This window comes from Sceloporus occidentalis, unplaced genomic scaffold, assembly GCF_023333645.1.
Source record: "Sceloporus occidentalis isolate IW3139 unplaced genomic scaffold, rSceOcc1.0.p SCAF_7, whole genome shotgun sequence".
Taxonomy (NCBI): Eukaryota; Metazoa; Chordata; class Lepidosauria; order Squamata; family Phrynosomatidae; genus Sceloporus; species Sceloporus occidentalis.
The window spans coordinates 72,644,378-72,664,923 of NW_028316987.1; the positions used below are offsets into that span (position 1 = coordinate 72,644,378).

The window sequence follows — 20,546 nt, forward strand, 5'->3', positions numbered from 1 at the left end:
TTGTATAGTCCATATTTTATCAGGTTGTCTGCAAGGATATCATGGCATAATCAGAAGCTTTACTAAAATCAAGATATACTACATTCATAGCATTACCCTGATCTACTAGAGTTGTAACAATATCACAAAAAAAGTGAGATTAGTTTGGCATGAGAATCCTAAGCAATCTGTTTTTTGGGAAAGCCATGCAGGCTGTTAGTAATCATAGTATTCATTTTTAAATGCTTACAGACCATCTCTTCTAGAACCTTTCCTGGTTCTGACATTAAGCTCATCCGTTGCTTAGTTCCTCTTTCCTATGATTTTAAATAAGATGACATTTGTCAGCCTCCAGTCTGCACAGACCTTACCTGCTCTCCAAGAATTCGCAGAGTATATAGGTAGAGGCTCTGAGATGACTTCTTTAATATTCTCATTGCAGTTCTCATGGCCCTGAATATCTGAAATCTTTCAAAATAACTAGATGTTGCTGTACTACCACTTGATCCATTTTGGGCTGCAATCCTCCTATTGCATCATTCTATTTTCTATTCTATTCTATTCTATTCTATATTCCAACTTCTTGCTATAATTAATTCATCATTCTATTTTCAGCAGTTGAATATTGTTGTCTTTACTTCTATTTACCTTAATACCTGTGAGTTTTTTAAATGATAAAAGTTCACCTATATCATGTCATACAGAGACAAAGAAGACATTGAGAACTTATGCTTTCTCTGTCACCCAACAGCAGTTCTCCATCTCCTCCCCACAGTGGACTTACCACTTTCTTGTTCTTCTTGCTTTCAATGTAGCCATAAAAACACTTTAAAAAAAAAAAGAAAGCTTTTCTTGTGAGCTTGAGCTCATTGTGAGCTTCCGCTCTCTTGGACATCACCGCCTTCTTTCTTTTCTTATAAATTCTCCTTTTCAGTCTCAACTCATAAAAAAAACCTCCTTATGCATCCATCATGATTTATTTAAGTACCTTCCACTTTTCTTTTTCATTGAAATTGTCAACATTCAACATTGAAATTGTTGGAACTGTCTGTGCTCTCAATATCTGACTTTAAGAAAGCCCCATCGATTCTGAACTTCCTTCTCATTTTGTATTTCTGTTCATGGAATGTCACCCAATATTTTTAATTTTTTAAATTTTATTGAAATTGGCATACAGAGTGCATACACAACATTGTCATGCTTGCATAACAGAGCTTTAAGATTGGAAAACACATAGTGTTGTGTAAAATATATTCATATAAATATACATAATTTTTTTCTTGAAGTAAAATTGGATTATGTTAATGGAGTACAGGCAAAATGGGGAAAACTCCAATAATGATTTCCTCATATCTTGGTATGTGTGCCTAATACAGCACATGCAATTTCCAAATCTGAAGCATTCAGCCAGAATATATGATATAGGCAAATTCTTCTCATTTTCCCAACTAGCAACTTTTAGGGTAAAACGACAACTGTAAATAGAGGTTTTTATATGGGGAACTTCAAACATTCAGTTTTGAGTATATGCTTCATGTTTTCACAGGGAAGAAGCAATTTCCTTTTATCATTTTACACTACCTATGTACTGTTGCAAATGATGCATTCTGAATTGATACAATAAAGCAGCTGGGAATATCAGTCTGAACACACCTGGTCTCATCTGCTTTCAGAAACTAAGCAAGAGCAGAGTTGGTTAGTAGTTAGAGGAATGACTGGCATGCATGATTAGGAAGAATTCTTCCTGAAACCCTGGCGAGCCAATGCTGCCAATTCGAGTTGACAGTAATGGACTAAGTGGACCAATGGTCTGACTCAGTATAAGGCATTCTATGTTCCTACAGTGGGACTGCTAATAAAGTGTTTAAGCTCTAAGGCCTCATCTGCACTGCAGAAAAATGCAATTAGACACTTCTTTAACTGCCATGGCTGAATGCTATGGAATTTTGGGATTTGTAGTTTTGTGAGCTATTTAGCCTTCTCTGTCAGAGAGCTCTGGTGCCACAAAAAACTACAAATCCCGGGATTCTGTAGGATGGCGCCGTGGCAGTTAAATTGGGGTCCAACTGCAACATTTCTGTTGTGCAAATGCAGCCTAAGTGAGGAGAGTAAGGAAAATAGAGCTCAGCATCGGAGACTGTTTTATAGTGGGCCCTTGGTATCTGCTGGGTTTGGATCCAGGTCCCATGTGGAAACCAAAATCCATGGATACTCAAATCCCATTAAATACAGTAGCGCAATAAAATCGTGCCCCTTATATGCAATGGCAAAAACAATGTTTGCTTTTGAAATTTATATTCTTTTTGACTATTTTCAAACTGTGGAGGATTAAATCTGTGGATTAAAAAAGATGTGGATAGGGCTAACTGTAAGATTCTGGTTTGTAAATTTGCCCAAAGGATCCTGATGGAGAGAACTAAAGATATGAATATAGTTGAAAGTCTTCTGTTGAACTGGATGGTAGTATTTTATTTTACTTTTGTCACACATCATTTAGGCTCACTGATCTTTGACCCATACTGCTTACAAATACTCTTCCAGGGTTATTTTCAGAACATCCTAAAGCAGATACTGAAAGCTCTCTGTTTCCTTATAAATCTTTTCTTCTGAGGCCCCATTCCCACTGGCCAGTTAATGTGGGTGGAACTGGGTAGATCCGGATGCTCCCCCCCGAATCTCTCCGTTAGCGAGTGCCCCACTAGATTTGAGGGGCATTTTAACCCAAATGCCTTATCAGGTTTAACTTGAAGGCGCCTGCTGTCAATCAAGCGATCGTCATAGGTGACGTTTGCAGGGGCATCGGAAGTGTCCTCCCCCTCCTTTTTTTTAAAGAGCCATGCACAAAATGCCCCAAAGTGCACATGTCAAAATTTAAAACCTCTTTGTGTGTGTGTGTGTGTGGGAGGGGGCATTTGGGTCAGTGCAGGTAATGATCTGCCCTTGGCCCCATTTTCAACCCCCAAATACAAGCTAATGCATCCTATATCCCCAGCTCCTTGCCACCCCAGAATGCCTCGTACACATGTAATAATAATAATAAATAATAATAATAAATTCCTCACCTCGGAAATGCCAGAAAAGGATGCGATTGCCATGCATTCTTTTTTGCTTTTAAAAGCAATTCAGGGCTAGCCCTGAAGAGACAGTAGCAAAAGCATGTATCATTTTGCCAGGTGCCTAATTGACAAGAGCAACAAATGTAACATTCGAATTATAGCATTCATTCGCCAAGGGAAAAAAGTCTAGCTCTTTGCAACATTTCCCCTTTGCTGGAAGCCAGCAAATAGAAGGGAAAGTGAACAAGCAGCTAGCCATGTTCTATCTATCTATATCTGCCTCAAGAAAAAAAACATGTGCATATTTTGTCAAAAATAATTTTAAAAAATAAAAAGGGGGGGAAGGTGCCTGATGGGAGCTCCGTTTGTGCCCTGTCTGTGACCTGAACGGAACTGACCATTTTCCTCCTGCTGACATTCTCTTCAGAGGAGCTTTGCCATTGCCTTCCACTGAGGCTGAGAGAGAGTGACCTGCCAGTTCCAACTAAAGTAGACCCATGGAATCAATTCGGAATAAAAGGGAAATTCAGCGCAGGCATTCTGACTGTAGCATCCTCATATAACACAAATAATAATAATAATAATAATAATAATAATAATAATAATCCAGGAGCAAGAGGAAATTAAAGTAGCACAGTAGCACAAGCAAGCACACAGACATGTCACCCAAAAAATCATGCGCATAAATTGTCAGAAATAAAAGAGGCTCCTTCTGCTGCAGCTGGATTTCCCTACATCCTCCTCCTCTTTCCTTCCTTCCGACCCTCCCCTCCCAAACTGCCCTGGCTCCTTCATTCTCCTCCTCCTGCCCTCCATGGCTCCCTTCTTCCCAGGGTTCCTCCCTCCTCCTCCTCCTCCATCACTTTCTCCACTCCCCCTGCCCTTCCTCTTACAGCCCTTTGCAGCCCAAAAGTCACTCTGATTTCCCCTTTTGCCTCCTCTCAGCCTTCAGTCCTTCGGCTCTTTCCTCCTCCTCCTCCTCCTCCTCCTCCTCCTCTTCCTCCCCCTCCCCTCGGATGAGGGGAGGGAATGCTCTGACCTCTGCCCGCCCTCTGACCCTAATCCCTCCCTGAATTTGCCCTGATCGTGATCGAGGGCAAGTTCATATTTCGCGTAACCCGGGTCTTTGGGGAAAAGATGGATTTTAGCCCAATTCTGGATACCCCGGGGTAAGGGGCTTTTCCTTGTGCAAGCCTCGACATGGATTGTGACAGAATCGGGCCCAATATGAACTTCACATGCAAATTTCGAATCTTGAACCGGGTTAAAAGGTAATCTGAATGGTCCCTGAGTCTTCTGTTAAGAGAGGTTGTCAATTCTGCTTTCAAGTCTGAAATCCTAAAATTCCACCTTTGTTTACTTGCACCCATTTTATGTGCAAGGAAGCACAATCCCACTTCTCTAAATAGAGTAGGTAAAATCAGTTTCTTTAGTGGTGAGAATTTCTATGGATGCTGTTACAGGGTATAATTTCCTTTGGATACTAGGGATGCTGGACTTATGTTTTTATAAAATTTTGTTTTTCTACAATGATAAGCAAATCATCATAAAAGGGAACACATTTCTATAAATAGATATTCCCAGAAAGGAGTTTATGCTGTTGGTCCAATTCTGTCTGTATCCAGCTTTAGCTAAAATTTAGCTAGAATACTAAGGCAGAATTCCGATTTTCCTTTCTTTCTCTGGATCTTCAAAACTACAAGCCACTATTTGTCATACACACAAATACATAGAATTCAGGACACCAGCCTCCAAACCTGCTCCTGAAGATACCTTTCTTATGAAAGAGATAACCCCTGATCTTTAAGAAACGTCAGTATTGTATTGCTTTTTCAAAGACCAGCTGTTCTTTCACAGTAGTCAAGCTAATCAACTCACCACAACACAGAAAGGTCTTTTTTAAAAATGCAAAGATTTGCTGGCATAGTAGTGTTCACTCATAAATATTATAACTGGTTTGGTACAGTATAAGGTTGATATTGAGTATATATATATATATATATATATATATATGTATATATATGTGTATATATATATATATATATATATATATATATATATGCATGCATGCATGCATGCTTCTCTGAGTGCTTTAGAACTTGCTTGGTGCCCTCTCAGATCTTGTATGAAATCTTGGGAACAGAACTGGAGATGGCCTGGTCATTTTGACTTCAGTATCAAGGAAAATATTCAAACAGTTTGCTGAATAATTACTTTGTAAGCATCATGGGAGCATTGCAGCGTTATTAGAAGCCACATTGGTATGTCAAGAATGAGTCTTGTCAAGCCAATCTTCTTCCATTCTCTCTATTCTATCAGGTAACTGGTGGGGCAATGGCTTGCTATGGATGTAATTTATCCTGTTTCCAGCAAATCACGGGGGGGGGGGGGGGACTTGATATTTTGTATAGCAGATTGGTAAAATATGGCTTTATGAATTTGGGAAGTGGGGAGACTGTTTCATAGTGAGTTGGGAAATCACATGTTAATAATACTTGCCAGCAGTTTCTCATGAAACTGGAGGCAGGTTTTGGGCAGGGTGCTGTGCTAGGGTTAGATCTTACATTTATTATTGTAAGTCAGACTCTGCCAGCAAGTTCCTCACTTGCCTTATAGACAGTTTTCTTGTGTGGAAGCCAGAGGATGCAACAAGGGGAACAACTATTTTGGATTTGATCCTAACTTAACAGGGATGAACTGGTCAATGGGGTAGAAGTAGTGAGAGCAATGGGTGGGAATGACTACATTCTTCTGGAATTTGTTATACAGATGAAAGGGGAAGCCAAATGGAGTAAAAAAAAAAAAAAGCTGTGTCGGAGTTTACTACAGACTTCCAACCCAAACTGAGGACCTGGATGATGCTTTCCTGGAACAGATAAACACACATTCAGAAAGGAGATGATGGAGGATTTCAACTATCCTGATATTTGTTAGAAGTCAAACTCTGCCAGAAATATACCATCCAACAAATTCCTCACTTGCCTTGCAGACAATTTCATTGTCCAGAAAGTGGAAGAGGCAGTTAGGGTATCAGCTATTTTAGATCTGATCCTAACCAACAGTGATGGATAATGGGGTGGAAGTGGCAGAATCCTTAGGTGAGAGTGATCATGTTCACCTGGAGTTTGTTATACAGCAGAAAGGGGAGTCAAACATAGTCAGACATGCATTCAAGAAAGCTCATTTCAGTAAACTTAAGCTGCATCCACACTGCGAAATAATCCAGTTTAACAGCAGTTTAACTGCTATGACTCAGTGCTATGGAATTCTAGGAACTGTAGTTCACTGTGGCAGCAGAGCTGTCTGATGGAGAAGGTTAAATATCTCACAGAAGTACAATTCCAAGAATTTCATAGCATTCATCCATGGCAGTTAAAGTGGTGTCAAAGGGCATTTTTTCTGTAGTGTGGATGCAGCCTTAGAGAAATACTGGCAACAATTCAGTGGTCAGGAATACTAATAAGGAAAGGGATTCATGAGGGATGGGAGTTTCTTAACAGTGAGATACTGACAGCATAATTTCAGACAATTCCAATGAAGAGGAAAAAATGGGAGGTGTCTAAAAAAAAACCCAGGATGAATGTCTATAAAGAACTTTCAACTGAGCTAAGACTCAAAAAGGATGAGTACAAGAATTACATCTAAATGTATTTTTAAAAAACTGGCAAAAGAACTATCTGTTATCTTTGAGAATTCTTGGACAACAGGAGATGTCCTAGCAGACTGGAGAAGGCAAATGTTGTCCTCATTTAAAAAAAAAAAAAAAGGGCAGGGGAGAAGAGGATCCAAATAATTCCCACCCAGTGAGCCTGACATAATACCAGAAAAGATTCTAGAGTAGATCATTACACAGGCTGTAAACACTTAGAAAGGTATGCTGTGGTTACTAAAAGTCAGCATAGGTTTGTCAAAAACAAGCCATGCCGGACTAATGTTTGTTTTTGTTTTTTGATAGTCACAAGCTTGCCAGATGAAGACAATGCTGGGGATGTAGTGTATCTTGATTTCAGTAACGCCTTTGACAAGATCCCCTATGATATCCTTGCAAAAAAGCTAGTAAAACATGGGCTAGACAGTGTGAATGCCAAGTAGGTTTGTAATTGATGGAGTGGCCAAATCCAGAGGGTACTCACCAATGGCCCCTCCTAATCCTGGAGAGTAGTGACTGGAAGATTGCCACAGGGTTCTGTCCTGCCCTCAGTGCTATTCAACATCTTTATCAATGACTTGGATGAAAGATTAGAGGGTACGCTTATCAAATTTGTAGATGAAACTAAATTACCATATGTTTTTGTGTACAAGTCAACCTCGTGAATAAGTCGAGGGAAGCTTTTTGGGTCAAAATCATGGTTTTTGATATGACCTGTTGATAAGAAGGATAAAACTTAGGGGAGGAAAAGATTTTAACATCAGTCTGAGAAGGAAGGAAGTGAGGGGGGGGATGTGGTCCTTGGTGGGCAAGGATAATCCAGAGAGAGAGAGAGAGAAAGAGAGAGAGAGAGAGAGAGGCTTTCCATGGGACTGGGAAGGAAGGAACTGGGGGAAAATGTGCTTTCTGGGGAGAGATGATCCATAGGGAGAGTGAAGGATGGTAGAGAAGAGTTTTCTGTCAGACTGAGAAGTGAATCATCTCACATGCACATAAACACACACACATACATACACACTCTCCTGCCTGGCAGGTCTTTCAGAAATCACTGCCTAGGTAGGGGGAGAGGGGCATCAGGGGTGATGCTTCTTTTAGGATCTTTCTGAGCTTCATTATTGTTTTGACCCATATATAAGTCAACCCAGGATTTTAGAATCAATTTTGGGGCATAAATTTCTCAATTTACAGTTGAGTATATATGGTAGGAGGGCATGCTAATACCCCAGATGACATGATCACAATTTTAAATGACCTTAACAGATTAGGAAGCTGGGCCAAAACTAACTGTGGCGGGATACAGACGGGCAAAAAGGGGTGTATTCATGACGTCATGAAGGTAGAGCCTTCAGACGGCCCTTACCTGAATGCCGCCATGAACACGCCCCCCGCACGCCCCAAGCGGGAAGAGGCGGCATTAAAAAGGTGCTGCTTTTTTCCGCTTCTTTTTGATTTGCGGCGTACGTGCGCAGCTCCATCTGTAAGCTGCTGCACCGGTACGCCCGAATTGCTACGCCGCAAATATAAGTTGCCCGTTTAAAAGCTCCGTGTCAGCTGCGTCGCATATTGGGTCGGGGTCCAGGACATGCGTGGTTTGCAGTCGGGCTTTAATTGCAGCGTACGCTGCCATGCAGCTGTGGAAGCTGCGGCACAGCTGCGGCGCATTTTAAGGCTTGTAACCCTAACCCTAGAGCTCCATGTGCGCATGCATTGCTGGAATCGCGGGAAGTTGTAAGTTTTGCCGGCGGATGTTTTGGTTGTAGAAAGTGATAAGGGAAAGTTTGGAATTTAAAGTGACCCCCTACACACATTCCTGCGCCATTTTCACCTGGGAACGGGCACAGTTCGGCTGCTCCTGGCACAGCTGTGCGGCGGCTCCCCTTTGCCACCAGGCAGGATGGCACAGCCATCCACCAGCACCCCGAAAAAAGGCAGGGGGACGTCTTGGTCTCATGCGGAGACGGCTGACCTCATAGCTATATGGTCCCAGCCAAACATTCTGCAAAAATTGGAGCAGTCCTACCTGAATGCTGACACATATCGAGAAGTGGAAGAAGCCATGAGAGCTGCTGCACCGGTACACCAGAATTGCTACGCCGCTAATTTAAGTTGCCCATTTAAGAGCTCCGTGTCTGCTGCATCGCATAATGAGTTGGGGTCTTGGAACATGCGCAGTTTGCAGTCAGGCTTTAATTGCAGCGTCCACTGCCATGCAGGTGTGGAAGCTGCAGCACAGCTGCAGCGCATTTTAAGACTCGTAACCCTAACCCTAACCCTAACCCTAACCCTAGAGCAACATGTACGTATGCGCTGCTTGGAAAGTTTGGACTTTAAAGTGCACCCCTACACACATTCCTGTGCCATTTTCACCTAACAATAAAAAAACCCCAAAACTGTAAATATTTACATATGTACAAGGGAGGTGATGGGGGATGGCAGGGGGACAGCGGTGGCAGCGGAGACAGCTGTAGCTGTGCATTGCAGATTCAGCAAGAGCGCAGGGACCAAAGGAGAGGAGGCATCTATGATGCTGGTGACACTGGCAAAGTGCAAGCGGACAAGGATGCCAACACCAGCTGATCACCAGCTGGCAGGAGGCTACCTTTGTTCTTGGGCAGGGCGGGGAAAAAAGTTTTAAAGGGGCTTGGGCGCTTTAAATGTGCCCATAGGCTTTCTGCCGCCGCTGCTTAGCGCTGCAGCTGCGCAGCTGCGCACCCGCCAGCCGGCAAAGGAAAAAAAAAAGCCCCGTTTTGGCCGCCCGTGAGGAAGCTGCCCCTTTCTTTGCGGCGTCCTCCGAGGCGGCGGTATAGAAGCTACGGGTCCGAAACGGACCCAGGTGAGGCGTCTTCACTGCCCCCTGTGTGGAAGCCCCAACACCTGAAGCACGCCCCCGGGGTGGGCAGTCTGGAGGCTCCATATTCAGCAGAATACACCTCCAAGACGTCTTCTCCTGCCCGTCTGTATCCCGCCAAAGTGAATTTTAAGAGGAAGAAATATTGGATACTGCACTTGGGCAAAAGCCAATGCAATTCTTGGCTGAATCAATAGGAATATAGTGTCTAGATCAAGGAAAGTAATAGTACCACTCTGTTCTGGTTTGGTCATCTGGAATATTGTGTCCTGTTCTGGGCACCACAGTTCAAGAAAAATATGGACAAGCTGGAATGTTTCCAGAGGAGGGACCAAAATGGTGAAGGGTCTGGAAACCATGCCCTCTGAGGAACAGTTTATTTATTTATTTATTGCATTTATACCCCACTCTTTAGCCACAAAAGCTCTTAGAGAAGCTTACAGATAGTTAATTAGACAGTTCCCTGCCCTCAGGCTTACAATCTAAAAAGACATGACACAAAAGGAGAAAGGGATGGCACTGGGGAAGGGGATCAAGTCCACAATTCTTCTCTCCCTCTGATGATGGCAGGACTGAAGGGAGGGCTCTCCTCCTTTGTCTGGCTTAGGGAGCTGGGTATGTTTAGCCTGAATAAGAGAAGGTTAAGAAATTACAAGATAGCCATGCTTAAATATTTGAAGGGATGTCATATTGACGATGGAGCAAGCTTGTTTTCTGCTACTCCAGAAACTACAACACAGAGTAGTGGATTCAAGGTACAAGAAAAGCAGTTCCACCTCAGCATAAGGAAGAACTCCCTGAAGACAAGAGCTGTTAACAGTCCAACACACTGCCTTGGAGAGTGGTAGAATCTGCTTCTTTGGAGATTCCTAAACAGAGGATGGATGGCCATCTGTTGGAAGTGCTTTGATTGTGTCTTCCTGCATGGCAGGGGGTTTGACTGGAAGACTTGGAGTCTCTTCCAACTCTAGGATTTTATTTTTCTATTATTTTTGTAAGCTTAGGGAAATACTGAGTTAGTTCCCATGGACTGAGGTGGACTCTTCTTTGGAAGTCTTTAGAGAAAAGTTGGACAGGCACCTTAAGGAGTTCTTTGCGTATTCCTTGCTTGGATGACTTCTTTGGGGAAACTCTAGTCTTGTATTTCCTGAATCAAGTAGGAAGTTAGGAATGCAGGTACTGACTTTATGCTTAATGAGACCATTGGTCTACATACTCCAGCACTGGCAACACTGACTGGCAGCAGCTGTCTAGATTTTCAGCTCAGATTTCTTTTTCCTGCACCACCTGGAGGTGCACGACATAAACCTGAGATACTGTGCATGCAAAGCATGCATTTTACCATTGAACTATAGCTCTTCCAAGGTCGGAATAAATGATCTGCAAGGCCAGGTGCAAATTATTACGCTATAATTTTATAAAGATGCATGATGATGCCTAAGTAACTGCCTAGGTTTACTGTTATCTCAACATCTTTTTTTGTCAGTATCAATAGGAAGAAAATATGCAGCTGCAGTTTGTAAGCTAGTCAGGTATTGCAGCCAGTAAAAATCTCTGCCTGCAGTTCATGTGAAACACGTACTGCAAGACAAAGCTTCTGACAATTTGTGCAGTGGTTTTGTAGACCAAAGAATCCAGAGAGAATTAAAGTCTAGACCCAGCCATTTTTCAAGCTCGGAGGTGGGGGCAGGGAATAAATAACAGATCTGATATGTCCATTGTGGTATAGAGGTAACACTGAATCAGGGATGCTCTTGCCAGTTTCTCTGTTGGGAAGAAGCCTGTAACAGCAACAGCAGAATAGCAGCAGCAACAGCAACAGCAAGAAATTGCAAAAAAGAGAGAGAGGGTATTTCAGTAGCCACAGGCACAAGGTTCTTCTGTGTGATGCCTTGCTAAGTTCAGGAACAGGTAATACAAAATCTTCAAGTAGAAAACAATACATGGCAGAGATATATTTTAGTAATATAGGGATATTAAGGGCAGAGACATTTGGTAATTATATATTCAGCTAAAACAGAAGGGATTGATTTATTTTAAGGAATAGGCACACACACACACTTTCATCAGTCGCAAGGGCACATTTAACAAAATTGCTTGGTTGAATGATTTCTCTACCTGTTCTCCTTTGCTGGGGCTGGAGAGTCAAGAGGAATGGACAGTGTCTCAGAGGAAATGACAAGACAGACTGAAGCTTGGTGAGACCATATACTGAGTGTTTTCTGCTGTCCTCTTCATGCAGTGCTGTGGGTTGGCACACCGGCGGAGAGTACGGGTTTCGTATGTAAGTTTCTGATTGTTTTAGAATGGTGATGATTGTAGAGCTAAACATCGTATATTTGATGGTGCAGTTTACTTAATGCAGATGCTTTGAGACATCCTTATTGGATGCAAAAGACTACTGGGTAATGGATTTCTGGCAGAGAGCTTGTGAACAATTCTAACAGGTAATTTTAAAAAAATATATAATAAAAATAATTCATTACGAATAACAATTTGAAAAAAGAATCTGGAAACAACTTGTAGCAGATAACTGGCCTTTACTGATGAAAACAGTAGGATTTTTAGAATCTATATGCATGGCAATTAGAAAGGGATGCTTTTTGTCTATTTAACAAATACAGTAAATTAAAAATTAATTATAGGCATAAATGTCAACTGCAGACATGGAATAACTGAGTTTGTGAAAAGCAGCTGGCTGGAGCATCTCAGAGTGAGACATGTTTGCTTTTCTGCATTATTTCTCAATGTAAACATTGGCATGGTGGCAAAAGTATGCATAACTATCAATCAGATTCCAGTATTTTCTAGAACAGAATATAGAGGAAGTAACTGTTTGTCAATCCTGTATTGCAAAATGGCTGTTTCAGTATTAGCTTTAGCTGTGGATTTCACTGATGAATTTGATGTATTAGTGGGAATATAAAGATGGGATGTTAATTGAAAACTGTTGAGGGTGCACTTAGCTGATGTAATAGTCTCTTAGCTGATGCTTTATGTTGTAGTAGTCTTTCTTTCTTTCTTTCTTTGCTTTATTGTGTTGTTTTCAGAAGAAGAAGTAATGAAAACAGAAGTGTTATGTGATCTGACCATGCTTACCGAACTGAATTTTTTAAACATTTTTAATGGCAAATGGGTTCTGCCTTGGATTACAAAAAAAAGGGCATGCATTTTTTGAGACTGCGCTTTTTTTGTGACACACAACTGATCTTTTTTCAGTTGTTTATTAGTATAGGGGCAAGCAAAGCCAAAAATACTAAAATTTCAGTTTTATTATTTTCTACAATATCTAATGTTTTCTTTCAATTGTCTATTGCTGATGCAACAGTTGATTTAATGGATGTCTTTACTAAAGAAGTAGTAGACATAGCAATACAGATTTTCTTTTGTTCTCTCATAAATACCATGAATAAACATAGGAAACAATAGGAACCAGAGATCCACACCACTCATTAAACATGATAGTCAATATTTTGATGACCTAGATTGATGATCACATACAATCGTAGAATCAACATTCCTTTATTTCCTTTGTAACACAAAGTAAAACTGTGTTTACTTTGTTAAGTAACAGGTTTTCTCAGTTTTTAGTGTAAAATTTTTGTTAATCTTTTTTCTTGTATCTGCCTTAGGCATGTGGCTGAAATTGAGATACCAATCTTATCAAGAAATAGATGTAGGATTTCACATAAAATGACAAGCCAGGTAATATTCCGAGCAGAAAAAAGTCTAGACGGTTGAAGTTATAGGGCAGACACAGAGCAGCCAGAAGAAACATGAGAAAATCCTAAGTGAACAAAATCTTCTATAGGGATTGGCAGACAGCTGGTGTGATGGTTGTTTTAGGTCAGGCACTTGTGAAAGATCCTGTACTCAAACATGCAGTTACAACAAGACTGGCTGAAGACTGAGAACACTCCTTCATGCAGGATATGCAACAATGGCTTTTCAGAATTCCCTATTGCTCAGATTCCTGTGTAAATCTGAGCTCCAGGTCTCACAGATGCATATTCATGTTAACTTCGGAAATACTTAGGCCTGTTACAGACAGCCAAAATAAAGCTGCTTCGGGTCTATTTGGAGGCATGCTATTTAAATGATGCATGGGTCCTAAGAGTCTGGAGGTCGCGCCAAAGCCACACTCCATTCCTAAGCACTGGAGTGCAGCTTTGGTGCAGCTTCCGGATTCTTAGGATGCATGCATCATTTAAACAGCATACCTCCAAAGATACCTGAAGCAGCTTTATTTTGGCAGTCTGTAACAGGCCTTAGAATTTAAATATTGCTAAAACTTCCTATACTTATGTATAGGCCCCCTTTTAGGATAAAACCATTTTTCCTCCCCCCCCCCTTTATTTTTCTTTTTTGTAATCAAGCCACACACTCTCAGTCTCAGAGGAAGGCAATGGAACACCCCCTCTGAAAAAATGTGCCAAGATGACCCCATGATGGGTTTGCCTTAGGGTCACTGTAAGTTGGAAATCATTTGAAGACACACAACAACTACTACAAATATGTACTAAGTACACTACTAAGCATAGTTAGTCTCAATGTCTGTAGAATAATTGTGGGAATATTTTTTTTATTGAACTGGTTTTTTACAAATGTACCAGCCAATGCCTTCCAGATAACTGCATAACATACTTTTCTTGTTTGAATTTGTTATTAATAAACCAGCCTTCTCCCTAGTTTTACTTGAAAGAATACCAGGCTTGTTTTGGATTGTCTCACAGGGCTATAGGTATGGGAGATAGTTTTTTTTTGGTGCATTATTTCCACCTCCATTCTGTCATGGACGGATCATTTCCTGGTCAAGGTTGGACTGAAGGCGACTATCCCCAATCTCCTTGGGGGTGGTGGGCCTATTAGAACGGTCCGCCTTCGAAGGCTAATGGAACCCAAAAGGTTCCAAGAAGCCCTAGAGGGTTTAATGGAAGGCGACATCGGTGACTCTGTCGAAACCTGGAATAAAGATCTTTCCAAGGCTATTGACACAATTGCTCCCAAGCGTCCTTTCCAGCCCGCTCCGTATTGAAATCCTTCGTATGCTGAAGATCTCAGAAGGATGAAGCGGGCTGGACAACTACTAAAGCATCGCTGGTGGAAGACTCGATGTTTATCTGACAAGACACGTCATAGGACTTTTCTCAAATCCTATCGAATGGCAATAGCTGCAGCGAAGAAGTCCTTCTACTCTGCATCTATTGAGTCTGCAAAGTCCCGTCCAGCAGAGCTATTCAAGGTGGTTAAGAAGTTGACTCAAACTCCTTCCACCTTGAATCCTCTTTTTCAATCTACAAGAGCCTGCTGTGATGCCTTTAATGACCACTTTGCAGATAAAATCTCTCAGATAAGGGCCGACTTAGACACTGGCATTAGTACAGAGTCAACAAGAGAGGCGTCTAGTGACTCCGTTAATGAGGTTATCTTGGATCAGTTTCAGTCTATGAGTACTGATGATGTAGACAAGCTGCTTGGTAAGGTAAAAAAGACCATCTGCCCTCTCAATTTCTGTCCATCTTGGCTGGCCATCCAGGGAGGTGAGGCAACTTTGAAGTTGCTACAATCCATAATCAGTGCCTCCTTCAGGGAAGGTTGTTTTCCATCGAGTCTGAAATTAGCAGTGGTGAAACCCATTCTAAAGAAACCTTCCCTTGATCCCCTGGACAAAAACAATTATCAGCCAGTATCTCTTCTTCCCTTTTTGGGTAAGGTGATCGAGAGGGCGGTTGCAAATCAGCTCCAAGCAGTCTTGGATGACACCAACTATCTCAATCCATTTCAAACTGGCTTCAGGTCGGGATACGGAGTGGAGACTGCCCTGATCACCTTGGTCAATCATCTCCGTCTGTGCATTGACAGGGGAAGTGTGGTCCTGTTGGTGCTCTTGGACATCTCAGCTGCCTTCGATACCATAGACCATGGTATCCTTCTGGAACGCCTGAGAGAGCTGGGAATCACTGGCTCTGCCTTGCAGTGGCTACGTTCCTACCTCTCAAGCAGCTTCCAGATGGTGATGCTGGGGGACAGCTGCTCCTCTATGAGAGAGCTGACATCTGGCATCCCTCAGGGCGCCATTCTGTCCCCCATGCTGTTTAACATTTACATGAAGCCGCTGGGTGAGATCATCCGGAGACATGGGGCGGGTGTTACCCAAATTTATTTCTCTATGTCTCGGAGTATTTCAGTGACCAAGGAGGGCATCTCCCCCCTAAATGACCGCCTGAAGTCAGTAATGGATTGGATGAGGGAAAATAGACTTAAGCTGAATCCAAATAAAACGGAGATACTCGTGATAGGTAACCCCAATCTGGGTATGGAGATAAGTTCGCCAGTTCTAGATGTGGTCACACTTCCCCTGAAAGACTGTGTCCGCAGCTTGGATTCTTCTGGATTCATCGCTTCAACTGTCTTCTCAGATTGATGCGACAGCCAGGAGTACGTGTAATCAGCCTCGGCTGATATGCCAGTTGTGCCCCTACCTGGAGCAGCGGGACCTAGAAACGGTCGTACATGCTCTAGTAACCTTTCGTCTTGATTTCTACAATGTGCTCTACATGGGGCAACCTTTGTGCCACATCCAGAAGCTCCAATTGATACAAAACATGGCAGCCAGACTGGTCGCCGGAAAATCCAAGTTCGACCATATTACACCTATTTTAAAATCACTACATTGGCTGCCTATTAGCTTCCGGGCACAATACAAGGTGTTGGTTATCACCTATAAAGCCCTACATGGCCTGGGTCCAGTCTGCTTGAAGGAATGCCTCCTCCCATACAATCCTTCCCGCACACTCCGATCCTTCAGGAAAAACCTCTTACAATCTAGAAAGACCAGACTGGCGGTGACCTCCTGGAGGTCCTTCTCTGTCACCGCTCCAAAAACTTGGAACGACCTGCCGGAAGAGATTTGTCAATTATCCTCACTCGAGGCTTTTAAAAAGGTGACAAAAACCTTTCTCTTCTGGCAGGCCTTCCCCCATTGATAATGTCCAGAACCAATTGAATACCCCTCTTTTTATTATTTTTATTATTTGTGGTTTGTTTTTTAATTTTGATGTATTGTTACGTACTTTTTAACCATATTTTACTGTTTAATTTTATAGTTGGGAGGGAGGGTTGGGTCGGAGTCTTGTGGGGCTTGTTGTTTTTATTGTTGTATATTGCATTAACTTTGCTGTTACCCGCCTCGATCCTTAAAGTGGAAGAGGTGGGATATAAATAATAATAATAATAATAATAATAATTATTATTATTATTATTATTATTATTATTATTATTATTATTATTTCTTACAAGGAGCCCATCTCAAAATTATACGGTATATGGCACTCTTGGTACATAAAATATGGTTTGATGTTGTTGGTAGCTGCCCTCGAGCCAACTTCAATTCATGGCAACCCTGTGGATGAAACATCTCCAAGACTCCCTGCCTTCCACTGCTCTACTCATTTACTGCAGACTCATACCTGTGTCCTCCCTAATTGAATCTAGCCAACTAGTGTGCAGTCTTCCTCTCTTTCTTCTTCCCTCAACCTTTCTCAGCATTATTGTCTTTTCTAATGATATGGTCAAAGTAGGATGACCTCAGTTTAATCATTTTGGCCTCCAGGAATATTTCCAGCTTGGTCTGTTCAAGGACCCATTTGTTTGTCTTTTGGACTGTCCATTTTATCCTCAGCACTCTTCTCCGGCACCACATTTCTTTTAATCTGTTTTTTTCACTATCCAGCTCTCACATCCATAATAATTGGGAATACTGTGGCTTGGACAATTCTAACTTTAGTGCTCAGTTGTATACCTTTACTGTTTAGGCTCTTCTAGTGGTATATCTTCGTGTTAAGTAACACCAGTTCACACCATATTGAAGCATCATAACTTATATATCATCTGTTGAGGGATTCTCATACATACGTTTTCATGCATATATTTACACACATTGCAGTATTTGGTAGCATTTCAGAATTCATTATATTGGATTACATACAAGTAATCTGCTTTCTATGAATACAATCCAGATACATTTTATGTTAGTTCAGTGCTGTGGTATATTTACATACATTGTAAATTCAGCATACCTGTTGTTACAGAGAATATTTGTTAACTTTAGGTTTTCAGAGTCTCTACCAACTTTGTGTTATACTAGCATTTTATGATATTGTAAGTAAAATATTATTTCCCATATGGCGATTTATCAGAAAACAGCAAGGAGCTTGGTCTCTGCAGACTGGCCCCTCCTGCTTCCTTCTCTCTGCTTGTATCATTGTTGCAGACTGCTGTTCACTTGTCCCTCATTCAATGAGGGGATGGAGTCAGATATCCAAAACACACTGCAGAAATAATCCAATTTGAGACCACTTTAACTTACAGGTGTGCCATGGCGTAATGCTGGAGAATTCTGGAAACTATAAGTGGGATACAAACTGCCGCTTTGCGGCGCTTCCCCGCCGGCGCCATTTGCTCCGCGTGGGAGCTGCAGCAGCCAAACCGCGCGGCTCCTGCGCGGAGCAAAAAAGAAGCTCCATTTCGCAGCTTCTTCTTGCGGCGCACTGATGACGTCGTGAAGCGCCGCTGGCGCATTCGCGACGTCATAGGCGCCGCGACACGTCTGGACGCTATGCGTCCAGTACGTAAAGATGGCGGCGCCCATGTGGAAGGGGCGCCGCCATCTTGTACGTATTGTATACGTACTAGGGTTAGGGGGGTGCGGAAGCACTGCCCCTTCCTAAACCTAGTACATATACAATACGTACTATATGGCGGTGTGTATCCCGCCATAGTTTTGTGAGACATTTAGCCTTCTCTGTCAGAGAGGTCTTGTACCACAATAAACTACAATTCCCAGGATTCCCTAGCACTGAGCCAGGGCAGTTAAAGCTGTCTCAAAATGGATTATTTATTTCTGCAGTGTTTTTTGAACCAGTGTCTCCCAAAATGAGAGGCTTTGAGAAGCCCACTACATCTAGTTTGGCTTTGTGCCTGGAGCTGTTAATATTACCTGTGTTTTCACCCTCTTTACAGGTGTGCTAGTTCCCTACATCATATTTGTTTACTAGTGTTCTCATTTATGAGGCCCTGTTATCTGTTGTTTTGAGCTGGTTGGATCTAAGCCCAAGCACAAATTTCAAGCTTAAGCATTTAATATTAAGATTTCCCTGTCTGTTACACAGACAATTACCTTTTTCACTCCTAACATGTTTTGACTCTGTAATTTCACTGTGCAGACTATGAGATGGTAAAATCTTATAGACAGAATTCCCATTACACTTTTACTTTCTTTTTGGCTCTTGCCAACAGTTTATGATTGCATATGCAGAGTTTTACAAGTATAACAATTTCACATGCAGTTGCACATTTTTGAATAGTGCATATGTGTCCAGTAGTGTTTTGAGCTACCATTTTATCCATTGCAATTGTGGAAACAACCATTCTACACTGTCCATTGCACAGTAGGACAATAAGCAAGCAGATTGGTTGCACCACACTAATATTCAGCAAAAGGGTGTTGTGATGCACCCAGCTATTGCATAATTTCATGAGAGTAGATTTACACAATTATTGCTAATTTCAGTATAAGATTTTCAGTGTGGCACTATGTCAAGGCTTGCTTAAAATGTCACAGATGAAATTAAATAAATTCATTTAGTCCAGAAAGATATTTACCACTTGGATATACTGAAAAATGATTAAATCGCTTTAAAAATGTAACAAAATCCACAAAAGAGTGATGCTTTTATTGGCCAACCAAAACGCACAAAATGTATCATGTAAGCATTTAAAGCTTCACTGGCTTCTTGATCAGGTAATAATTTTTTTTAAATCATACAGGAGAAGAAAAGTAACATTAGTAGAGCCACAAGCCTACATTTAGATTGTTCCTTTTTAGATAGATTGAAGTCAAATGTATTTATTTAAAAATACAAATGTTTTTATTTCTTCCAAAATTTTCAGTTTTAATATTTAAACAGTAGACAGTAATAATTTATTTCAATTGATCTCATGTGTGTGTGTGCACGTGCGCACGGCAGATTTATATCATCCTTTTCTCCTACTAAATGAACTCAAGGTAGATAACATCATGTTCTAGAGAATATCAAGAAATCTGATAAAATACTGCAACAACAGCAAACAAGGCAGATATTTACCTTGATTCTGCAGCCTGTGTAAAGAGCCAGGTCTTCACTTTTCACTGAATAGTTATGAGGCCTTATGAGTTATTGTAAGCAAGGCCTTCCAGGAAGTCATCAACAGTAGGAAATATTAAGTACACATGTAGGAGTTTATCAGACAAGGGGAATTGGAAGTATAATCTGATGGCAATCTGAATGCAATCATGGGGTTTAACGTTATTGCGTGATAACCCACTACACACAAATTCAGGGGAAGAGAAGTCAGTCCAAACGCAATCATGTGGTTTCACATTATTGCGTGATAGACTGCCACATGCAAATTCAGGCAATGGCATGCTATTTTCGGGCAATGGGAAGCCAGTTCGAATGCAGTGCATATTCACGTAATTGTGCGAAACTAGCAACTTTAAGTGAATGCGTTTTGGCCCCACTTTCTTTTCATTCGAATTTAAGAGAAATTCCTCCCATTTGATAAACTCCGTAGTCTCTTTTTTTAAATTTTGACAATGTCCTCAGGCTGAACAAACATATATGTATCCATTGAAACCTGATAAAAGAGAGTTGTGGAATGTCCCACATAACTATAGGACAATGGGAAATGGGTACAAATTTGACCTGAAAAGTGATCCCAAAATCAGTCATTGGTGTCGAAGGGCTTCACCATTTTTCTTGGGTGGCTTAGCTGTAAAATGCCTAACACTATTTGGGACAGCTTTGCTGGCTTATGCTATGAAAAATGAACAGATGTGCTCATCATAGGTAAGATATATTTTTATTGCTGGTTTACAGGGAAGCCATTAAGTCCCAAACCAGACAACTTCAAATGTTGAATTCCTGCAGGGCCATCTATCTGGGAATATCCATTATTGCATTAAAAGTACCTT

At 41.4% G+C, this 20,546-nt stretch overlaps 1 protein-coding gene across 5 annotated transcripts in view; it reads left to right on the forward strand.

Moving 5' to 3' along the window:
• The window catches only part of CACNB2 (calcium voltage-gated channel auxiliary subunit beta 2), a 172,054-nt gene that overhangs the window by 38,978 nt on the left and 112,530 nt on the right, over nt 1-20,546 (forward strand). Inside the window, exon 1 of one of the 5 annotated variants that reach the window (XM_089533325.1) lies at nt 11,564-11,816. The exons of the other annotated variants lie outside the window; for them this stretch is intronic. Coding sequence (XP_089389451.1) covers nt 11,769-11,816 — 48 coding nt within the window. The 5' untranslated portion in view covers nt 11,564-11,768. Of the gene's footprint in view, nt 1-11,563; nt 11,817-20,546 lie in introns of those variants that run through there. 5 annotated transcript variants of the gene reach the window in all.